The sequence below is a fragment of the Panthera tigris genome, chromosome A2 (genome assembly GCF_018350195.1).
Source record: "Panthera tigris isolate Pti1 chromosome A2, P.tigris_Pti1_mat1.1, whole genome shotgun sequence".
Lineage (NCBI taxonomy): Eukaryota > Metazoa > Chordata > Mammalia > Carnivora > Felidae > Panthera > Panthera tigris.
Genome location: NC_056661.1, coordinates 123,204,189 through 123,228,431, shown reverse-complemented (window position 1 = coordinate 123,228,431; position 24,243 = coordinate 123,204,189). Strand labels below are relative to the sequence as shown.

Sequence of the window (24,243 nt, the reverse complement as noted above, 5' to 3'; positions counted from 1 at the left end):
AGAGTGTAAGGAGAGACCTATTTCAGGAACACCAAGGGAAAGCAGAAGTTCTGCGCTGTCAGAAATATTTGATAATTCAGAGTGTAGAATTATAGACCTCTCATACAATAACATTGTCATACAGCTCCTCTATAAAATCAATATAAATTATTCTCATATAAACAAGAAAATTGTAACAAAAACATTTTCAAATCATACCCAGATTACTTCATTAGGATGAGATGATAAATTTCAAATAGAATAAATAGGCTCTTGAATTGCATAACAACTGAGCTAATGAAGAAGAGTGAATCATAATGAAAACAATGAGAAAATATTTAGTACCTGGCTGCTTTGACATAAAATTCTGGTAGTGATGAAGATAACTTCAATGAGGACATTGATGACAAATTGGTTAAGGAGAGTTATCAATTCATTGGCTATTTAAAATTTATTGCTGAATAATAAAACTGGTAATGCCCTGAAATCATACATTGTAGGTATGAAAGAAGCTTGATAATGGTTTTCATAAATATGTTAATAATTCTAAAAACTTACACATTACTAATAAGTTATAGAGCAGAAAGAAACTTTTATAAACAATCAGTAATTTTTCAAATGTTTGATCAACAATGCCAGAGGAAAATTAAATTATCTTTTAATTTATTCTTTAGAAAATAAAATTATAAAATTGTTGATAATTGAAGAGGTGAATAAACAATAAGCATCCAAAATATGCAGTGTATTAAATACTTCTGTATGCAGAAGTATTAAAAAGCTGTATGAAGCAGTTAATATAAGTATATTATTTTTATGGATTTTGTGATATTTGTGTACATTGTCAACTTTTTACACATGTATAATTTGTTGTTCTTTCTGATTCTATAAACATATACCTTTGTATTTCTTTTTTTTAATGTTCATTAATTTTGAGAGAGAGAGATAGAGGGCAAGCAGGGGAGGGATAGAGAGAGCGAGAGAGAGAATCCCACGCAGGCTCCACACTGCCAGTGTGGAGCCCAATGCAGGTCTCAAGCTCACGAACCTTGAGATCATGACCTGAGCCAAAATCAAGAGTCGGATGCTTAACCAACTGAGTCACCCAGGTGCACCCATACTGTAGTATCTAATGTTTTAATAGATATTCTTCCATTTATGTGTGTCTGTATGTATGTATGTTTGTATTTATGTATTTATTTATATTTTTTATTTTAGAAAAAGAGAGAGCATAAATGGGGGAGAGGGGCAGAGATACAGAGGGAGACAGAGGGACAGAATCTTAAGCAGTCTCGACACTCAGCGTGGAGCCCAATGCAGGGCTGGATCTCACAACCATGAGATCATGACCTGAGTAAAAATCAAGAGTTGGATGTTCAACCACCTGGGCCACCAAGGTACCCCTAGAATTATGTATTCTTTTCCTTTAAAGGTGCTCTAAAATTGTACATGATTCATATACTCACAAAAACTGAATTCTGTGTTCAAATCAATGTCACCTAAGGGCCATTTGGGTGGCTCATTTGGTTAGATGTCCAATTCTTGATCTCGGCTCAGGTCATGGTCTCATCGTTCGTGAGATCGAGCTCCGTGTTGAGCTCTGTGCTGACAGCTCAGAGCCTGCTTGGGATTCTCTCTCTCTGTCCCTCCCCTTTCCTCTCTCTCTCAAAATAAATAAATAAATATTTTTAAAATGTCACCTACGTACGCACGGAAAAAAATGTCAGCAAGTATTGAATTAAGAATCATACCTCTCTTTAAAGCCAAATCTAAGTAAATATAGTAGGACAGTCTTATTAGCCTCTTAACACAATCTGTAAAAATAAATTAGGAAAGTTAAGATCACAGATTTCTCCATTTCTCTGTGACTTGTTGACTTTTTTTTCTTTTGTTTAAAATTTATTTATTATGACATAGAGAGCACCGGTGGGGATGAGACAGAGAGAGAGAGAGAGAGAGAGAGAGAGAGAGAGAGAGAATTCCAAGCAGGCTCCTCACTGTCAGTGCAGAGCCTGACACAGGGCTCCAACTCATGAACTGTGAGATCATGACTTGAGCCAACGACAAGAGTTGGGCTCTTAACCAACTGAGCCACACCCAGGCGCCCCTTGTTGACTTCTTTTAAGAGGTTGATTTACTGATACAGCAAAAAATTTACTGAACAGTAGAAAGAAACCAAGAAGAGGTGTGTCCAAAGAGTTTGCAAATCCATCCCAGCAGGAAAGGAAAATTCAACTTCTGAAATAGAGTAAGTGAGTGATAAGCACATTTAAAGAGAAGCAGGGAGTTCAGGACTTTTCAAGAGGGAAACATGACCACCAGCAAATGTGATTAGAAAAATCTTGAGAGGTGCCAATATTGGTTTATTCACCCCCACCTGTTACAGAAATGAGTTAAGGCACTTACAAGGACCTGCCAATACACAAGAAAGAAGACATTGAAAAGTGGAGCAAAATAAAAAGAGAAGAAAAAGGATGTAATAAGGAGCCAGAAAATGGGACTAAAAGGCAACAATCCACAATGCCTCCCCCAACTTGTTCTAAGAGGGCCTCAAATGCAGCTCTTGGTGTCCAGATGAGGAGATAAATTTATTCAGACTGAGCCTTGGAGGATGCGTTGGGGTGTGGGCTGAATATAATTAAAGTGAAACAGCAGCAAACCTGAGAATGAGGGGTTTTGCAATGTTTTTCCCACATCAGCTGGAACGGAGACCCTCTCTCTGGCCCACAGATGAAGCCTTGGGGGATGTGACCACGCTCACAGGCATCTTACTCCGATTAGGTCTTGGCAGTTGTGCTGCAATGTAAGTTATACCTTTTAAAGTCCAATTCAGCAAAACCCTCAACACATGGGATGTCACAGAGCTTCCATAATTCAGCCATAAAAATAGAAAAATGACACCAGATAATTCAAGAGGGTGTACACAAAAAAACTATAAAAAGGACCGCATCTGACACAATGTAAATTGTGTATTGAACCTTGTGTTGCTCTTTCAGAAACCTCTCCGATACTGTTTTAATATTTAATTGATAATGTTTGCTTTTTGCATCAAAGGATGTTGAACATAGGGGCACCTGGGTGGCTCAGTCAGTTAAGCGTCCGACTTCGGCTCAGGTCATGATCTCACGGTTCACGAGTTCAAGCCCCGCGACCCGCTCTGCGCTGACAGCTCAGGGCCTAGAGCCTGCTTCGGATTCCGTCTCCCTCTCTCTCTGCCCCTCCCCTGCTAGCACTCTGTCTGTCTGTCTGTCTCTCTCTCTCTCTCTCTCAAAAATGAATAAACATTAAAAAAAGAAGCTGTTGGACATAAAGAAAAAACTATAATTATCAGTATAATTTTATGCTCATGTTACTGCTATAAATGATAATAATCATGTAATTATGATGATAATACATTCCACTCTGGATCTTTCAGAATTATTGGAGCACGATGTCCAAGCGTTTTCTCTAAAACTCCTGCTGTTAATATACCAAATGCTAAGTAACAAGAATCTATTACTAATTATTATTTATATCACTAGCACTGATATCCTAAATGATACAAAGATGGGATTTGTTTGTTTATTACAAGAGCAATAGTTATTAAAGAATCCTCTGGAAATACTTAAAGATCCTAATGTACAACCAAGGCTGAAAACCTTTGGGTGCCTCCCATCAGCCTGCCCCTCATCAGCTCCCTGAATGTTGTGGACACACCCTTAATCTCTGAACAGGAGGCCATGGATGACACCTGCTGGCTCACAACAAAAGACACTGGTGCTGCGGCAGATGACCGCTGTCAATCCTGTATTTACATAATGCTTTTCAAGGAGTTTGAACATCCTCACATATATTTTATTTTGATTCTCTTGCTCATCCTCACCTACATTTTTATATGACAGGGAACTGTGTATACTGTGACAGACAACTGACTAGTCAGAGGCAGATTTTTTTTTAAAAAATAAAAAAACAAAAACAAGAAAAAGAGGTCTCTTTGCTTAGCCATTTTTAATCCAGAGAATAACTTTGATTAATGTTAATTATAGAAAAGCTATTCGTAACACGATCTGATATTCCTCAAACTGAGGGAACCCCTGTGGCTCCGGGTACAGTTGACCTATGGAAATACCAAGCAGTTTCTCATGAGGCTGGCGAACCAAAAAGTTTGGAGAAGGGGAGGAATGGGGCACAGACTTCATAACTGACTTGCCTCTCTTGCCTCTGTACATATAGATTTAAGTGGGCACATCACGCCCAAACTTGAGCTCACATGGGATGGGAACATGTCTGGCCATGTCTGGAGAGCTGGTGTGGGAGTGGGTAAGGGTAATTACAATAGTGCTAAAGAACCTTTGGGGAAAGCTAATCATCCTAAAGGAGAGCCCACAGGATGGGCCAAACATCAGAAGGGAGCAGGATTTTGAAAGCTGTGGGGTCTATTACTTGTGTCATTCTCCCAAGGATGAAGGAGCTGGGTAAAACCTAGGAGGCATTTCATGTAAACCTCTGTGAGATGAGAGCAGAAGAGAACACAGCTCTGTGGCTTATAAAATCCAGTGCAGGGGCACCTGGGTGGCTTAGTGGGTTAAGTGTCTCTCTCTGTTGTTGTTGTTTTAACGTTTATTATTTTTGAGAGAGACAGACAGCAAGCAGGGGAGGGGCAGAGAGAGAGAGGGAGACACAGAATCCAAAGCAGGCTCCACGCTCTGAGCTGTCAGCACAAAGCCTGACATGGGGCTCCAACTCACAAGCTGTGAGACCATGACCTGAGCTGAAGTTGGACGCTCAACTGACTAAGCCACCCAGACGCCCCTAAGCATCTAACTCTTAGAGCATTTTTTAAAAGTTTATTAGTATTAGTATTTTGAGATGGGGGTGCAGAGAGAGGGTCCCAAGGAGGCTTCGAGGTGTGAGCACAGAGCCAACACAGGGCTTGAACTGAGGAACTGGGAGATCATGACCTGAGACAAAATCGAGAATTGGATGTTTAACCAAGTGCCACCCAGGTGCCTACTTAAGCGTCTGACTCTTGATCTCAGCTCAGGTCCTGATCTCAGGTTTATGAGTTCAAGCCTCCCCCTGGGCTCTGCACTGGCTATGAAGCCTACTTACAATTACAAAAATAAAATAATGGGCGCCTGGGTGGCTCAGTCGGTTGAGCGTCCAACTTCGGCTCAGGTCATGATCTCACAGTTCGTGAGTTTGAGTCCCGTGTCGGGCTCTGTGCTGACAGCTCAGAGCCTGGAGCCTGCTTCGGATTCTATGTCTCCCTCTCTCTCTGCTCCTCCCCGGCTCATGCTCTGTCTCTCCTTTAAAAATAAATAAAAACATTTAAAACTAACTAAATAAAATAAAATAAAACCCAGTGCATTCCCATGGAGGATATGACTGAAGCTTGCCATAGCACAAAACACAACAGACTGGCACAGAGAAGAGGCAGGAGATGGTAGCAGACCCTGGTATCAGACCATCCAAGCTGGACACCAAAGTTAGCAACCACAAAGAAAGGGGTTAACAGATTTAGCTACTTAAAATTTAGAAAACTTCTTAAAAAAACAAAGAAACAAAATCGAAAGATAAGTGAAAAACTGAAAACAATGTCTATATCATATCCAATCAAGCAAAGATTAATACCATTTTTAAAGGCTATTCTAATTCAATAAGGAGATACTTACCACCATCACCACTTCCCCCAAAAGAAAAGAACATGAACAGGTCATTCACCAAAGGAGAAGTATAGCAAATAGGTGTATTTTTTAAAGGTACAACCACACTAGAAATCAAAAATAGATAGTTATCTTAGACTAAAAACCTTCAGGTTTAAAATGTATTTTACTGTAGTCTTACCAATAATCTCTACATTTGGGTGTGTATTTGGGTTTTGGAATCAGCCTGGATTAAAATCCCAGTTCTGTAGTTCTGTTACACACTAACTGTGGGATACTGGGTAAGTTATTTGGCCTGTATAAGTGTCAGTACTCTTACTTGCAAAATAGAGATAACATTATCTACATCACAGTAATGTTGGAAGAAGTGAATGAAATCATACCTAGCACATACTAAGAATTTACTAAATGTTTGCTATTTTATAAGTATCTATTCTGATATATTTGGTAACAGTGAGACTATCTGGCTAATCAGAAACCTGGATCATCTTTCTTCTTAAAGCTTTGTGAGTTACTCTAAGATTTCAAGACCATGTATACACACACACACACACACACACAGGAAAGAGATAATGGACAATCGTTATTAAAGATTGAAATACTAGTGCCAAAATAATAGGAGTTAACAATTATTTATGTCTTGATATTTAAAAAGCCACTTCAAAGGGTAACGTAATTCTTGGCTGTTAGCAGAAACACTTTATGTATGTTTTTAAATCATACTAACATCAGGGGTAAAAGACATAACTTAAATTTACGTAATGTAAATTCAGAAATTTTTTTAAGCAAAGGATACTTTTAAATCATGAATCAAATTATTTTATCATTTTAGAACTTATATTTGATATTTGATAATGTTGAAAAGGTTAATTAGTAACTTCTTTCCTTTTGGCAGCTAGTAAAATGCAAATGATAATAAATTAGATTTCTCAAAATATATATATGATATATGTATACAGAGTTCTGTACTAGTGATTCAAATAAAAAATAAAACTATCTGGTCAAGTAATTGTGCCAATAGACTTAAGGTACTGATAATGATTTCCAGGAAAACATTTTACAAATATACTTCTTAACAGAAAAATTCTCAGTATGATGTAATTGTAACAACAAAAGTCACCTTAAGCTCCCAAACCGGAGATAGGAAGCCTTTTGAATTTGGACTGGTAGTCACTCTCTCACAGGATGGAACAATAATGGAGGGCATACACAGAAGGAAATCAATGGAGGAGGGATTTGAGAGAGAGAGAGAAAGCACTACATTCATGTATGTTTAAAGTAACCCTTTAATGAAACAATATGCTTCGGTTTTATATCACAGGAAATAAAGGGAAAGAATCAAAAGGCGAAGGGAAAGAATTGGGGGAGTAAGTGAAGGGAGAGAAAAACTGATCAAGGCACATGAATGTAGAAACACAAAAGAAAAAGAGTTGAAGGCAGAAGGACACGTACAAACAAGGTATGACTCTCAAAAAAAAGAAAAAATAGGAGAACAGAGATTAGCACTAGGATATACGCATAGCACAAAAACAACCACAGAAAACAAACATACAAAAGAAAAGAAAAAAGAGAAAGAGAGAAAAAGAGAGAGACATAACACAGAAACACATTTTAAAGAAGTAATATCCTTGTCTAGTAACCTTTCTTGAATGAAGCTGTTAAAGATGACCAGAAGTGTAGCGTTTTTGTAAGTATAGCCATATGCGGAGCCATGACATCTTCTACTGGTCCCCACAGGCTGGGTGACATTAATCTAATGGTTATTCTCGTCCAAAGGTTAAAAGTTGTCCACTTCCATGCATGACAATTAATATTTTATCTTCTGCTGCATCTCCTAAAAAAGAACGCTAGAAATAATAAATAATACATCCTCTTCAATTTTTTGACATTTCACTTATAGAAAAACCATGAACTGTATTCCCCCTTTATACTGACAGAGAGGCATTCCAAAACTGGCACATATTTTGGTTTACATAAATCAGTCTTGCAACTGTAATTTTAACTGGAAATTGGCAAAATCTCTTATTTCTTGCATATTGTAATGAGTGAATTTTTTTACAACCTGAATTTTTTTTAATTTTTTTTTTTAATTTTTTTTTTTTTTGAGAGAGACAGAGGGCAAGTAGGGGAAGGGCAGAGAGGGAGACACAGAACCTGAAGCAGGCTCCAGGCTCCCAGCTGACAGCACAGAGCCCAACACGGGGCTCCAACTCACAAATCATGAGATTATGACCTGAGCTGAAGTCGGCCTCTCAACCAACTGAGGCACTCAGGCACCCCTATAACCTGAATTTCTAAAAGGTGCCACCATGGGGTAATGAAAAGAGGATGTTAATGTACTGCATTCCTATAAAATATTTGAAAATTTTCATACAATCCTAAAAACTTACTTTCTTCCATTTTTAGCATAATAAATAAATCATATAAGAATTCTGTAGTTTACTTTATATATAAAACAATCATATTTAAGTCTTACCGGGCGTGGAGTAGCAAAGTTTTCAGTTCCTTTCCGTTTCTTTCCTTTGCAGAAATAACATGGAGAAACCATCTATATAACCCTCTAGTTATAAATCAAATCCAAGATATTGTTGGACAATGAGATGCTTTATTAAATTTGATACAGTTACTATGTAAGAATTCTGTGAAAAGAATGGGGTATCAAATTACTTTGGATCTAGGCCTCTGCATTATAAAGTCTGTCCCCAAAAGATGTCCTCTCACTATATCTGATGGCTGCAAGCATACAGATGACCAAAAAGCAGCAATATTTTTCCCACCTAGGTTTCAACTGACTTGCCCTGGGTATTACAAATCCTCCTAGCACAATAAGAAAAAAATCCCAATCCCCAGTCTACATATCATCTCCAAGCAGGTGAGATGGATGAAGCACCGGGCCAGCCCTACATTTGTGCTTGGCCTGAGGTCCACACAGGATCAGCCTTGGGAAAGCCATCTTCCCCTCAACCAGACAACTCTACTTGAACTATTCCGAGACTCCTTGGAGGGGTGAAACTTCTGGAAAAAAGAAAGAGGGCAAGAGAGAGAGAAAAGGTTTGAATATTGAAAGGAGTATACAAATGATCAAATTCAGCTGCACCAGTGCTGAGGCAAAGGATGAAGTTGGAAAACAAGCAGCTTTGCAAAATGCTCTCTGGTATGACAAGAACTGACCAGAGTGCCATTGTCCCTGACATATCATTGGTGAAGACCACCCATTTTCTTACCAGGCAAGGGCGTCTCTACAATGAGGTGCTTGTGGTTGGTAAACAGTTCAGTGGAGTCTTGCTCTATTGATCTTTCTTCTAAGTCTGATTCTGGGATGGTAGTACAGCCACCTACTTGGAAAAATACAGACAGTATGTTAAGCAATATGCAGGAAAATCTGCCTCTCCACACGGCAACCACAGCTTGCCGCAGCTTAAGAACGTGCCAATCATAAAGATAACAAATGATGTGACAATAATCTTCAGGAGCAGACCAAACAGAATAATCTTAAATGTCTCTCTTTTTGGTGAAAATACAAGGGATGAGTTATTGCCCCCAAAGACATATTATGCCAATATCACTTAGCAACAGCAACAATGGTGTTGCCTTTAAATTTATTTTTTTTTAAGTCAGAAAGGACAAAACCTATTGCATATGTGATATCATAATATAATGGCGCCCCAGCAGGAATTCTCTTTAATACCACAGCATCAGAAATATAAAAAACAAAGCACATTGACCACGAGGGAATAAAACCTTTCTTGAGCAAAGAGGAAGGGTGCTGGTATTCTGAGACGGTGATTGTGGTGGTATTTCTCTGGAATTTGAGTCTATCCCTGCATCCCAGCACTTCACAGCACAGACACAAACACTTCATAATTCAGCAGCAAAGCCATAAGCTGCACTGTGGAAGCTTTCAATTCCAAGGCAATTCCACAGTGACTTGAGGATGAGCCAGCACCACTGCACTTCGGAAATACTGGGTATAAGTCGTTTGATTTTATTCACCAAAATCTTGTAGGGGAAACTCATGTGAGAATTTCTTGACTATATCTGCAACTTGATTTGACTAATTTGCCATCATTTCCTGGAAAGGTACTGACATGCTGTATACTATACATATTTTTTTCCAAAGCCATTCTTCTTGTTAATGAAGTGTGAATTTTTTTTTCCTTTTCTGAGGCTTCTCACGCAGAGTCCAAAGCCTCTGTACTCAAATTTGGCTTTATGTAGGAGGGGGTTTATAAGGAAAAAGAGGGTATCTCAGCACTGATTTGCAAACCACATCCTTCAAATGAAGAGGAAGTGGCATGAAGTTCTCCAAGTCTGAAGGAGAACACACCTTACCATTCATCTCTCTGCATCAACTCTGAAAAAGAAACCGATGCCCAGGGAAACTTGAAAGAAAAGCATCTCCACATTCATAAAATAAGAATCAGAGGTAACCTCAGAGGTTCCCCAGCAGGAAATGTTAGAATTCTTCATCAGTGCAATGGAACTTGCCCGGCTATATCTGAAAATGGCATGGGCCCCATCCAGAAGGAGGACCAGACTTATTTTTAATCTCTTTCCAAAGTCTGTAGATCATGGTAACAATAACTACCATTATTAAGTACTTTCTAAGTGCTAGAAACTCTGTCCATATTATCTCATTTAGTTCCTAGAAACTATGAAATAGATACTATTATTCTCATCTTACACATCAGAAAACTGAGATCTCACGAGATGCAGTAACTTGCCAAGGTCATACAGCTCCTAAGGAGTAAGACCGAACTCACACCCAAGTTGACGACTCCTAAAGCCCATGTTATCTAACCACTTACTTTATGACTCTCAGTTTCAGCATTAGCCAAAGAGATACTGTGGCTGCAGGTCTCAGGTGTCAGTGAGGCTTTATCCCACATGGCAATCCACTGAGTGTGGCTGCCAGGAGTGCTGTTTAGAGTATTGTGAGGCCAGGGCAGGTCCCAAGCTGCTGGGACCTTGAAGAAGACCAAGAAATACCATCCTTCTTTGCCTTTTGGCCCCTCATCCAATTGAGGGGGAAAAAAAGGGTATGTAGGGTGAGGGAGAAATACTTCTCTAAGACTAATGATAGGGAAGAACAGAAAGAAGGATGTGCTCCCTGCAGAACAGAACCTGATCTTAAGAAAAAAGGACCAAGAATGATTTGGTTTCTCATTGTAAAGTCAAAAATCAGGTTAAGGCATCTCTGGGGCAGTGGGAGGGAGGAAGTAGGGTGAGGCCAGGAATGTTCTACTCATATAGCTATCCTCACACACAAGGAAACTTCAGGCATGGGGAAGAAGTGTACCCAGCTAACAGATGGGAAGAGCGCAGTGATCAGTTAGTGGTATCTGCCATGTTTGTGGAGAGAGGTAGGGCTCCACTGATTAATTAGTGTCCACCTTTTATTCTAGCTGACTCAATATTGAGGCAAGACAGACGATAAAGACCTCCCAAATCCCACTGCAGGGCTGACTAGTCACTTGCCCTGGGAATCCCATCCCCCCTTTTTGGAGATGCCACCATGCAGCCATACTGACCAACCATATGCCCAGAGTTTCTGCCCTCCCAGCTTGGAAGAAACAATAAGGTATGGGATCTGGAATTTTGACCAATGGGAAACGGGAGAAGGGAAAAAGAGGGAAGAAAATTCCCCTCCTGCTTCTCCTGGGTAGACTCTAAACTATTATTTCACTTTTGTCAACCCCTAGAAAAGTGCCTCCCTGTGCAGGGTAGATGTACCTGCTGGGTCTCTTCCCTTTGTTTTACATCACATATTTCCTTGATCCCCTTGCCTTTTTCCTCACCCCTGAGTTTGCCAAATAAACCATCATTTTAATCCTTGCCTCGGGCTATGATTTATTGTAAAAATCATTGATACTGGAAGTAGTTCTAAAAAGCTGGCCTTCAACATAGAATTTTGAGGTTAGAATGCCCATCTATGTGAAAGAAATAGGGGCTCTGTGACTGGAGATAAACAGGATAGGAATAACCCTGTTACGTAATTATGTAAGTTTTCATCCATGGCTAACTAGAATGAAGTGCATGTAGAGGTCAAGAATGACAGATCAAATAGCTGTGGAGTGGAAATATTTATAATTATAAGCATGCCAGAATAGGGTGGCTGCTTCTGATGACTAGATATCCCAGAAAAATAGAAAATGGCAAAGTTTGGGGGAGCTCATAGGCAATGAAAGACACATCCGGAAAGTCAGAAGCCTACTTTGGCCTTGCTAATTTAAGTGAGATCATTGGACCCACAGCACTGGATATCACCAAGGAGCCTTTTAGAAATGCAGAATCTTAGGCCTCACCTCGCAGTTACCGAATTTGAATCTGCTAAGAAGGACAGATGAATATATCTGATGAGATTTTCATTAGGAAAAAAAAAATATTTGTTTGTTAAAAACTTAAGAGTAAGCAGTAAAATAACAGAAATAAAGTATAAAACTTCCAGACTAACAGAGACCCTCTGAAGCCTATCTGTGGAAGTGGAGCCTGGTTTCCACAGACACTAGATGAAGTGCCCTTGGCGTAGAGCCTGTCCCATCAAAGGATAAGGGAAAGAAAAACCACAGCTGGATGAAATCATCCAAACACACATGGTGTGTGCAACACATAAGAGCCAACAGGCAAAAGCAAGTGAGAGCCGGGGATCTCCTGATCGGGAAATCATAGTCCTATGGACCTAGTGTGTGCTGGGCAATTGGCTATGAATTTTCAATGCATTAGCTCACACAATCCTCAGACAACCCTATCAAGAAGGGTTTATTGGCCCCATTTTATAATTATAAATGTATTGATATTAATTTGTGTTTTTTCCTCAGCTTTCCCTCCCCTGTTCCTCTTTCCACAAAGTTTCTGCAGGCCATTTTGTGCTTCCCTGCTTCAGAAATTTGTACTGGGGCCAAATCAAAAGTCCACTGAAGATACTTTCTTTTCTAGCCTTGGTCTTCCATGACCTGAGCTCACTGAAGATATGAAAGTGCCTCTGGGGAAAGATTTTCTCTAGTAATTCAGAAGATTAAAGAGACCCAGGCTGGACGACCCCAAGGGAGCAAGGTATCAAGGGATGGAGTCATCGACACAAGGAGGGCTGGGCATCAGGAGCCCCAAACTCAGCAAGGACTCCCTTATGCACCAGGCCTCTGCTGTGGGGTTAGGCAATGAGGCTGTTGACAGTACTGCGGCCTCGTTTTCTGAGTCCCATATGGAGATAGGAGCCAAGGAAGGTGGGGTGGGCAATAATAACTGAGACTAAATTTCCCACCTTCCTGCTAGGAAAGAAAATAAAATAAAACTTTTGACATTTTTTGCATCCCTCACTTAGCTTTGCAAGACTAAGTGTCAGGCCTGCTAGAAAGTCTCAATTAATTAAATGTAAACCTAGAGATTACATCATTTGCCAAAGGTCACACAGCAAGTCTACATGAGCTGTAGTCTAGCTCTTTCCATTGCAGCCATGCTTCTCAAAAGGACCAGTTTTTAAAATCTCCAACCTAAACAAACTACTAAAGTACTTTTCTAAAATGTGATAACAATAAAAGGAATTACTAGAAAAACGAAATGCATAAAAAAGCAACCCTCGTCCATTAGTAGTAGATTCAATCTTTGAAAAGTACTCTGTCAGTTGCTACAAGTTTCTAAACACTTACTCTAGATTTTAGGTAACAAAACATCTGCAGGCAGATGCCAGTCTTCTGGCCACAAGTTACGATCTACCTTAATTAATATGATATACAGAATTAGAGTAATAATAATTCAGCAAACTCCTAATTATCTAAAGTTCAGATAGCCAGAAAACTCATTTTGGCAACAGGGGCTTATCACAACTTATGTATCTCTGTTTTCCTCAAATATCTGGCTGGCAGTTCTCTCAATGCACAGTGTCCAGGGCAGTCCCCTTCTCCCTGCCAGTGGAGGGTGTCGAGGTTCCCCAATTCCTGCTGCTGTCACAACTATGGGAATCTACTTCTATTTCTGTACTCTTGTATAAGAGGAGCTTCATTAAGAGAATCTGGGATCAGGAGTTGGAGTTCTGGGTGCATATTCATAAGAGAGCAATGTTGTAAGTGGTAGGTTACTCCTGCAGGTAAAATTTTAAAAAATGAAGCATGTATGATGAATTATTAACCATCAGCATAGAAGCATTTGAAACAAGATGGTTTATAAATTGGAGATTACATGTTTAGGAGGATGTTTTTGAGGACTTTTACCATGCTGCCTATTCCTCTGAATTGTTAGCAAATCATGTGCAAGCTCATTTGTGTTAACCACACCTATATGTAAAAATTTAGTTTTTTGCAAGTTAATAACACATTAACACATATAGCAATCCCCATGTATCCAGAAAATTATTTATGTAGAAACCTTACCTAAAATTCCAAATAGGAGTTCACCCTATATTTATAAAGATAATTCAATTCTAGGTTGTTTTTTTTTTTTTTTTTTAGGCAGTCCAAACTATCCTCAAACATGTTCCTGAATTTAAAAGCAAATTATCAGATGGTTGAACTTCTTCCTTATCAGGTGGAATACATTTTCTCAACAAGGGAATTTTCCAACACTAAGGAATTTCTACCCGCTGTCAGAAAAGTAAACAAACAAATAAAAATAATGATAAAAAAAAAGACCCTTGGGCCCTATCTGTAGGTTGCTACTGTGGCATTGACTATAAAACTTATAGAGTTCAAAGGTCAAGATAGGGGGCCAGGAAGAAACAAATGGGACTATCATCTAGAATACCACATAGAGATCAAAATCAGAATGTAAGGTAAGCATTGGTAGGCTGACAAAGGTGTAACCAGCTAGCTGTCACGAAAGAAAAGGAATCTGTAGTGTCTGCCCATTTCCATGGTGTCAATACTCCCATCACGGCCAATTTCAAGTAAGCAAGGTGACATCACAAGTAAGGCACTTAGCAGAGCGGCACAGGAGCTCACAATTAGATAGCACTTTCACCATACAGACTTTGTAGACACCAACCTCAAGAGCACAGATAATAGTAAACTGCAGTAAAATATTAGTGAAGAGTTTTGAGGTATATTACCTTTGTTCTTAATACAATGTATTTGATTATACATTTACATAATTTAGTTTTTAATAATGCCTGAATTTATCAACGAGCTCACAGAATTCCTAAAAATTCAACAATTGGCTGTCATGAGCTAGTGAGAGCCAGCTCTAGCACTGAAAGTCGGCATGGTATACGAGATTTAATGCTATGTTTTGAGCCCTCAATTCAAACTGTGGCACAGCATTTATGAGCCAACCAACCCTCTGGAGCAAGTTATTTCACTTAAATGAGCCTCAGTTTCCTTATGTATAAAATAGAGACTATGGCATTCCTACTTCATTAGAGAGAAATTGATGAGGGCGTATAAGTGCCTGGCACACTGAAAAACACAACTAAGTTTTGACTATTTATTTTCAGATCAAAGTTAGGAACTCTAACAGAAGAGTAAATAGGCCAAGATAAAAGTCCCTAAAGGTGGGAGTCTGAAAGGGCAGGTTCACACAGGCTGATGCACGAATGGGTCAAAGACACAGCTCTGCAGCAAAAAAGAAAGTACGCAGAAACCTTAAACACGTGGCCACCTCTGAAGTTGACTACTCTATTTTACTCATGCCCTATCTTACATATTTCCTTCTATTTGATTAGCTGAGTTTGAATATTTGATTTTACCCCCAGGTGAATCCTGGTGGCCCAGCTTACCTGCCTCACTATCCACCTTATAACCCAAATAGCCTAAACCAGGGGTTGGCCAGATAACAAATATTTTTTAAGGTCTGCAGGCCATCTGATCTTTGGTACAACTACTCAATTTTGCCACTGAAGTGTAAATGCAGCCAAAGACAATATGTAAACATGAATGAGGCCTGGTTGTGTTCCAATAAAACTTGATTTACTAAAATAGGCAGGAGGCCATATTTGGCCTATGGACCATAAATAGTTTGCCAACCCCTGGCCTAATCCAAGGCTCACAGAAAGCCACTCTTCATACAGTATCCAGAGGCATTTAACACTGGTAGATCACCTTATAGTATTATTATAATAACTGGAAGAAGGAGGAGGAGGATGAAGAGGAAGAGGATGAAAAGGAGGAGAAAGAGAAGTAGTAGTTTAAAAGCATATTTTTTCCAGGGCGCCTGAGTGGCGCAGTGGGTTGAGTGCCTGACTTGGGCTCAGGTCATGATCTCAACAGTTAGTGAGATCTCATGGTTCATGAGTTTGAGCTGTTGTCACTGCAGGGCCCACTTTGGATCCTCTGTCCCTCCCTCTCTGCCCCTCCCCTGATCTCTCTCTCTTTTTTAAAAAAAAATAAGTAAACACTTTTAAAAAAGCATATTATTTTCCCTACTGCTACAGTGTTCTTTTGGTTTGAGCAGTGATAAATTATTTTTTTAATAGACTACTTTTCAGAATTATTTTAGATGTTCAGAAAAATTTAGCAGATAGTACGGCAAATTTTCATATATCTTTGCACAGTTACCCCTATTGTGATAACTTGCGTTAGTATTGTACAGTTGTTATGATCAGTGAACCAATTATTGTTGACCATAGTCCACAGTCTATTCAAATTTTCTTAGTTTTTAACTAGTATCTTATTTCTGTTTCAAGGTCCCATCTAGGACACCAAATGACATTAGTAGTCATGTCTCCTTTGGCTCTTCTTGGTTGTGACAGTTTCTCAGATTTCCCCTTGTTTTTGATGGCCTTGACAGTTTTGAGAAGGATTGGTCAAATACATTACAGAATGCCCTTCTACTGGCATTTGTCTGATGTTTTTCTCATGATTAGACTGGGGAAAATTTTTTATAGGTTTCTTTTTATAAATTTTTAAGGTTTCCAATATTTTAGAATTGTCTCCAGGTGTTTACCTTTCCTTCTATCAAAAGTGAAAGTTGAGTAGGCAGTGAATGGAGAGGCCACTGAAGAGGAAAGAGGCCAACCGTGAGGCTTAACCTAGACTGTGAAGTTCACAGTAGTGGACCAGGCTGGATCTGGCTGCAGCACCCAGGGCAGAATATCAGTTGCTCCATGTGTAAAAACAGAGTCTTAACGAGAACTATCGGGAGGATTACATGAGACCACGTACACCTACTACAGTGCTCAGCACACAGTACACTTTATCACCTCTGTCCTCTATGAATTTTTTTTTTTGGCATAGATGTACATTCTGCACCACTTTTGTGGAATCAAAGAACTTGAGCTTTCAGTTAACCGCCTTCATTTAATAGATATCAAAACAGAGGCTCAGAGATTGTAGTTCATGCCCCGAATGTCCCAGAGCGAGTTCTGATTCCCCTGCTTCCTACACCACTAGAGCTTTCTCAAGAACACCTCCTTTTCCAGAAAGATCTCAATGGATTTGTTTGTGTGTTGGCAGTCCTAACTAGTACTTCCTTTCAATGATACAGAAAATCCAGCAGGTTGGCAAGCTGTTCTTTGGGTATATTTTAGGACTTTGCTGATTTATTTTCTTGCTACAGTGACCTTTGCAGTCAATTAGGTGTATGGGTGAGAATGTTCCATTCCTTCAGGGAGGAAAAAAATCTTTTCTTCTTTTTTCTTCATATATGAAAGAGAAATCAAACAAGGTGACACTGAGAATCACAAACGACCCCAGATGCTGCTCTGACTTGCCAGCCAAAGAATTGTCTGTTTATGTGGCCTGAACTGCTACTTAGAATTAAAAACAGCAGAAACCTCAAATATACACAAGTGATATTTTTCATTTAATCAAGATTTAGTTGGTGGATAGAGTGTTTTTTGAGGCTAACATTCAGATTTCATTTCAAAGGTTTATAATTCATGTGAAGTGTGGGGAATGGGTGCTTTGAAAAGAATATTTCACTACTTTAAATATGAGGTGTTTCCCAAAGAGACTATGAGTAGTTTAAAATTTCTCTACAAATATAGCCATTGGGAAATGTTTTATTCCTTATCCCCCCTCATCTCTTTATCTATTTATGTGTGTGTGTGTGTGTGTGAACACATACAAGCACACAGGCATATAGACATGTATAGGAGTTTTCCTGATAATTCTCCTTTAGTGCGTTCATTCCTAACTGTTTTTATTTTTATTTGTCTGTTTATTTTTAAGTAGGTTTCACACCCAGCACAGATCCGATTGTGGGGCATGAACTCACCACCCTGAGATCAAGAACTGAGCTGAGATCAAGAGTCAGACGCTAAACCAACTGAGCTACCCAGGCACCCCCTAACTGTTTTTAAATATATTTTTTTCTAACCTAAGGACAATGTAAGCTTAGAAAGCCAAGTATCCTACTGTATGTTTGTATAGTGATTTTAGCTGAGTATTTAGAAACTTTTAGGCAAAGTTTGCCAGTGGAAGGAAGGCAGCAGGTAGAAGAAACGGAGACAGAGGATGAAAAGGGAAGGGGACGGGAAAGGATGAATCACCAACATAGTCTATGATTCTGTGTACACATTCCTATGTAAGATATTTGGGGTATCTTATTGAAGGTGTAGATGATCAACTATTTGAGCATAAAAAATACATTGCAGTTAAGAAAATGTAATGAAAAACAAGAGGTGTATAGCTAGGAAGAGTCATGGATAAAACACAGATTAAGGACTTACATAAGGGCTATGGTGGAGATAAAAAGCAAAAAGCTCTAATGGAAAAGTGGGGCTACACTTCCCCTGATCAATCCTCCACTGACCTCTCCTCTTCCAAATTGAACTTCAGATCAAAGTGTCTGGTCTGCCCCATACTTGGACTTAACCTTTCCTTAAGAGTACATCAAAATTGGTAAGGCGATGCTGGTTGGAAATTTTGTGTGTGTGTGTGTGTGTGTGTGTGTGTGTGTGTGTGTGTCTGTTCTGTGCTTAAGAGCCATTCTGGGTTTAGAAAGGTGCTCACTGAACAAATGTGTTCCAGAAAAACAAAGCATATTCATATGTGTATATACACATATATTCATATGTGTGTATACATATATATGTATATATATACACACACATATATATACAGATATATATGATTGTTAACAGGCACACACCTCATCAAAATACATCTTGGAAAGAAAGAATGTACTGTACTGCTGAGCACGATAAATCAGGTTGATATCATATGATGATGCTGCTACAAATAAAGGAGGAACTGGAGGACATAAGTCCTTATCTTTCTCATCTCCACCCTCCCATTCTGCGCTTCTCTGCCCTTTACTTTGTTGTAATGTGGAAGCACCCAACCCTTAACCTGGTCCAATTTTATAGTTTCAAAATTCAGCAAAGCAGAAGAAGAAAATGCCCTTCTATTTAGTCCTAGGTGTCCAGTTCCAACATACAGTATTTGTTTTCCTATGATCTGTTTCACCCATTCTACAATATTTTTTCTCCCAGTATTTGCAGATGCCATGCTGACCATGTCAGCAGTAGCTCATCCACCAGCAACAGAAATAATGGCTACCCAAGAGAGGCAGGTGAAGGTCATTGTAATGTGTGTCTGACATGACGACCTATGGAATGTTTGGGAATCCAATTCTGCTATTTAATAATAAGCTTTGATCCCCCCACACACAGTGAGAACTTGAAATGTGTTCAAGACTATGCATGTACCTATGTTTGAAAATATTTCCATTTCACACCTCAGAGCAGAGACCAAGAGTGTGAATAAAAGAGAGTCTAATATATTTTAAGAGGTCTAGCATGTGTCTCAACAAGTTTTAAAATCCCCATAAAGGCTAAATACTAAGTCCCTTGGGGCATAAGGGCTCCAGTCAGAGAGTCTGGACTTAAGAGAGCAGGGTGCTCCTGGCATTAAGATGTTTCCACAACTTGAATAATGATAGGTGTCCAAGTATTCTTTTAGCTGGACCACCATTTATAATTTAGGTCCACTTGGTACAGAGAATTAAGAAACACAGGACCATAGCCGTTTTCATCCATTGATAATTATGTAAACAGAATGTACCAAGCAGAAAAAGTCTTATTTACAAAAAACCAAGCACAGTCCATAAATCCTACAGATTGGAATGGATCCAGGTTAAGAATTTCTCCAGATGTCAGTCTGTAAACAGGGTTTCATAAAGTGAATTCCCCAATTAATTGTTGGCAAGAGTGATCTTTACACTACACACATGCATTATGACCCCCTACCATATGTAGGTGAATTGTTGTCTGGCCCTATAGATCATTAATCAGTTGTGACACAACTCAGGAGAAAGAATCTGGGGTCAGCACAACTTCTGATATGGAAAGAAGATACCATAAAATTACTGCTCAGGAACTCAGAGCTGAAGGAAATGAGAACTCTTCCTATTTATTTGCATTACATCTGTTTTTCTAACACATTTAGTTCTTAACCTGGAGCACTTGGAAAGACACACACCCAGTAAGAACATAAACATGAACCTTAAAAAAAATGAAAAAAAACCTACCCACTATTTTGTTAAAGTATCCAATCATAATGTTTTCCCACATGTTAACAAGGCTATTAAATCCTCCAAACAGGAATACAAAAGTATTACCCAGCCATTGTGAGAAGGTGGGGAAGAAGAGAAAGTTAATATTTGTTTTTCCTTGCCAGTTGATCAATGTCTGGAGCACTCTGCAATGAAATACAAGATCTATTGTCTTTCAACTAGATCTTTTCTATACTGATAAGTACAGTATTTCCTTGTTCAAAAAGGTGATTGTGGTTTTTAATTTCCATTTTGTTTCTAAACCCTAAGGAAATCCAATGTACAACTGGAAAGAGACATGATTTTAAGACATTTCCATTTCAAATACTTTCCTCTCCTAACTCCCACTTCAGAGACTAACTCTCTCTCAAAAGTACACACACACAAATAAAACATTATAGCCACAGTTGAGAAAGAAAGGAAGCCAATAGTTCTGCAATAATAATTTCTTTTAAAAAATGAAATGAAATAGTAAGAGCATAACTTTACTCTGCCTGGACACCACATAATAAGAGAGCCAGTGTTCTTCACAGCTTCCCTCTTGCATCAAGTGGCTGTTAATTCCCCCAATGACCCTGGCAACATTTCTTCAACTTAAGTTTCTTTCCACAACCCAATTAAAAGCCATGATCCTGACCAAAATGTGTTGTTTTTAATAATTACAGAGTCTAGGTGGTGATTATGAAATGAAGAGTTCAGTTGGGTCACTCCGGCTACAAACAGACAGAGAAAAGAGAAAAGAGCCCAATGGCTCTGGAGAGTGCCTTTTTCATCATATTCTTCACATACAATGAGGAACCTGAATAAACCCTCAGGACTCATTCCAAAGCAACTTTATTGTCTAGTGATATATTTCTGTAATTGTCCATTAAATAATGTCATTTCTTGCAGTAAAGGGAAATGTACACAGGATGGTAAGTTAACCCACTGATTGCAGAGAGGGGCATCCTGAAAAGGGGAGTGGCAAGGCAAATATCAGTGTATCTTGAACAAAGTTACATAAGTCTGGGCCTTAGTTTCCTTTTCCCAGAAAAGCAGAAAATATAGCATTTACTTATGAGAGAAAAAGATTAAGCTAGTTATTGTCCGTAATAGAGTTATCACAAAGCCTGGCAAACGGTAAGCTCCCAATAAATGTTAGCTATTATTTTCATGATTAACCCCAAACATACATTAGTCATTACAGTTACAGCCCATTACACATGAAACTGCAAGCCATGAGGACAGCACAAATTTTTATTTGACAATCTAAAAAACGCTCAAGTGAAAACTGAAGATAGGGTAAGCAGACCAATGGTGGAATGCTTCCAGCTGGACCCAGTGGCCAATACCAAAACTGTCAACATGGCATTAAAATAGTTCACTTGAAAACAGTGCATGCATTCCTTTTAAGATGAAATAAATTAATATAACACTGTATGTTAACTACACTGGAATTGAAATAAAATATAATGAATAAGTAAAATTTTAAAACAATTTTAAAAAGATAACATCACTGATTAAGTTACTGTCATAGATAACTACTCTTCTGAGATCACAAGGAATTTTTTAAAAAAGGCTCACATGATGACATGATCATCATCATCATCACCGTCATTATCATCAGGGGTGCATAATCACATTCATTGTTTTCTATTTACCAGCAGTGCCATTATTACTGAGAAACGCAAACCCACAAGATAACATGACATAAATGGATGAAACATTAAGATAAAAGGGTAAAAGAGTGGTAGGTTTGCTTTCTCATGGGAAATTGAAATGGCCAGCAGATGAACCTTAAAAGAGGAAGTCTGCTGACCTAGTGTTACTAAACATAGGAGGCAGCCAAGGAGCAAAGGAATAAAGCAACGTATTTAAATGTATGCCTTGAAGGAAGCAAACAGCAATTATTTTTATATGACTTTAATTCTCCTAGTGAATACTTTATAGGTGTTGGCAAGTCCTTCTGGAAAAGGAAGGGATTATTAATGAAGGATTCAGTGGCAACTGCTCACCAGTGCTCTACAAAATAGTGCTTAACAAAGAGTCATTTAGTTCATCCCTCATCTCTAAAGATATAGAAATTTTAAGATCCTTAAAAAAAACAGTGAAGTATTACATTCATATATGCAGTCCTTTCTATTTCAGTTCTAGATGATTTTCTAGCTTGCAAGGTAAAAACAAATAAGCTTCCCATGGGAAAATAAACACATAGGGAGAAGGAGGTAATTATTTTTCTCTTATGCAAAGAGTAGGTACCAAATATATACACTATAATGTAGACAGAGATTCAAAAAGAAATTCATGAAACTTGAGGAAACACATAGGAAACAGTGCTTTAAAAAGTTATCTTTGAAGAATGTTCTACCACATGATTCCAGGATTGCAGCTGGTGACAGCCCATGAATGTACAGGCTAGTCACTGTGGGGAAATGCCCAGTTGGGTCATGTATTCTATCTTGTTTCCCAAACAACTTCACCCATCCACTCTAGCATATCCTCATATCATATGAAATGAAGTCTCTCTGGCTAACGTCTTGCTCTTAAAATTCTCAAGTTACTTCAAGAGCATAACATCTTATGCCAGACTGTCTGAGTTCTAATTCCAGATGCACCATTATTAGTTGTTGTTGTTTTTTAATTAGTTACTTAATTTTCCTGATTAGGAGGAAGTGATGGAAACCAAAATTCATTCGATTTTTTACATAATATTATTTACCTTTGCCACAGGGCGGCTAGAAAGTAATTACAGCAGAATGTAGTATAGAAACTCTTATGCCTACTCTCCAGCACACCACATTGCTCTGTGAACCAGAAGTGGATTCTCAAAAAGTTCCTTACGTTAGTTGATACTTATCTTTAAGAAGTGAACCTTACTGGATGAGATAATACATGGAGAATCTGTGAGACCTACTAAGTAGATGCAACAACAAAATGTCCAGCCCAGAAAAGAAGTGAGATCACAGTAGTAATTTGCATGGGAGCTAAAGTTAAAAAGAAGCACTGGGGCACTTGTAATTCTAGTTCTTGATAATAGTCATTTGTGGATGAAAGAACTGCAAAGGAAGGTACAAAGACTTCTGTCTGCTTGAGAAACTTCTCAAACCAAATGAAAAAGGATCCATCTTATTTCTACTGGGGCATCAAGTTATAGCCTGCAACAGTTTATTTTTCTCAGGCTACTTCAAATCTAAATGTGCTTTTAAAAGCAAGCCCAATGAAAGATTAGATAAATAATTGGACAATGTTTTTTACACTCTGGTAACATAAACATTTCAAATTCCTCCCTAACTCTTCACTAGCATAAATCTCTAATTCCAGAGAAGGTGAAATATCCTTAAAGTTTAAACATTACTGTGAATTATTCACATTTACCTCCATTTCCATTTTACACTTTTTTTGGCAATAAAAAGCCAGGTTTCGTCCAAGCTATGGTACTATGAGTCTCTTTCAATTGTAAAACAACTTGGACTAACCCCAGCTCTCCTGCCTTTGAAGATGGAACACAGCAGCCCTGCCCAATACTCTTCTTTCTTACCTTCTATGCATCCCGCGCTGCCCTTTTTCAAACCACACCTTTATAAACAGAGGGGAAATGTGAAGTTGTCTGCCTACAACTAACTATGGAAACAATTTTTAAATGGTGTCAAATATAAAAGAGATAGGTTGAAAGAGGTGGTGAGGCAAGAAAACAACAGGGAGAGGAGAGGTCTCTCTGACTGAAAAAAGGGAGATCCAGAGCAAGACCTTGCTGGGAGAAGCAGCTCACGGGGAATGCCACAGGGGAAGAAAGGAAGGGAGGCAGAGATGGAGGAAAGCAAAGGGTGTGCAAAGGGCAGAGGGAACAAGGATGGCCAGCTCACAGTACAATCCATTATTATATAAAACACCAAAGTCACGATCAATAATTGGTAGTTATTATAATAAATACTATGAAGACTGAATGACCCAAGGTCAGACAATGAGGCAATGATGATGCTGTTAGGAGTAGAACCTGGGTCTCCCATGCCATGAGCATTTTTCTAGCAAAGCACATTGTGGTGCAGAGAGAAAGACATAAGACGGAAATTGAGGGGGCTTCAAAGAAGTTCAAGGGTACAAGGTAGACACATGCAGTACAGATAATGCAGATGACTAAAGACTCCAAACTGTGGATTCTGAGGAGAAAAAACTGGGTGCAATTTTTGCACAGGAATATGAAAAAGAAGACCATGGTACA

General features: G+C 38.8%; 1 protein-coding gene across 5 annotated transcripts in view; it reads right to left on the bottom strand.

Annotated features, from left to right (window-relative positions):
* Window positions 1–8,206: 8,206 nt before the first annotated feature.
* Window positions 8,207–24,243, bottom strand: part of BBS9 (Bardet-Biedl syndrome 9) — a 439,547-nt gene continuing 423,510 nt past the window's right edge. For 3 of the 5 annotated variants that reach the window (XM_042969671.1, XM_042969704.1, XM_042969689.1), the window contains 2 exons: window positions 8,846–8,959; window positions 8,207–8,636 (listed from right to left, as the gene is read on the bottom strand). In XM_042969671.1, the coding sequence (XP_042825605.1) occupies window positions 8,605–8,636; window positions 8,846–8,959 (146 nt within the window). In that variant the 3' untranslated portion in view covers window positions 8,207–8,604. The remainder of the gene's footprint in view (window positions 8,637–8,845; window positions 8,960–24,243) is intronic. The other 2 variants (XM_042969679.1, XM_042969696.1) reach the window with 1 other exon arrangement.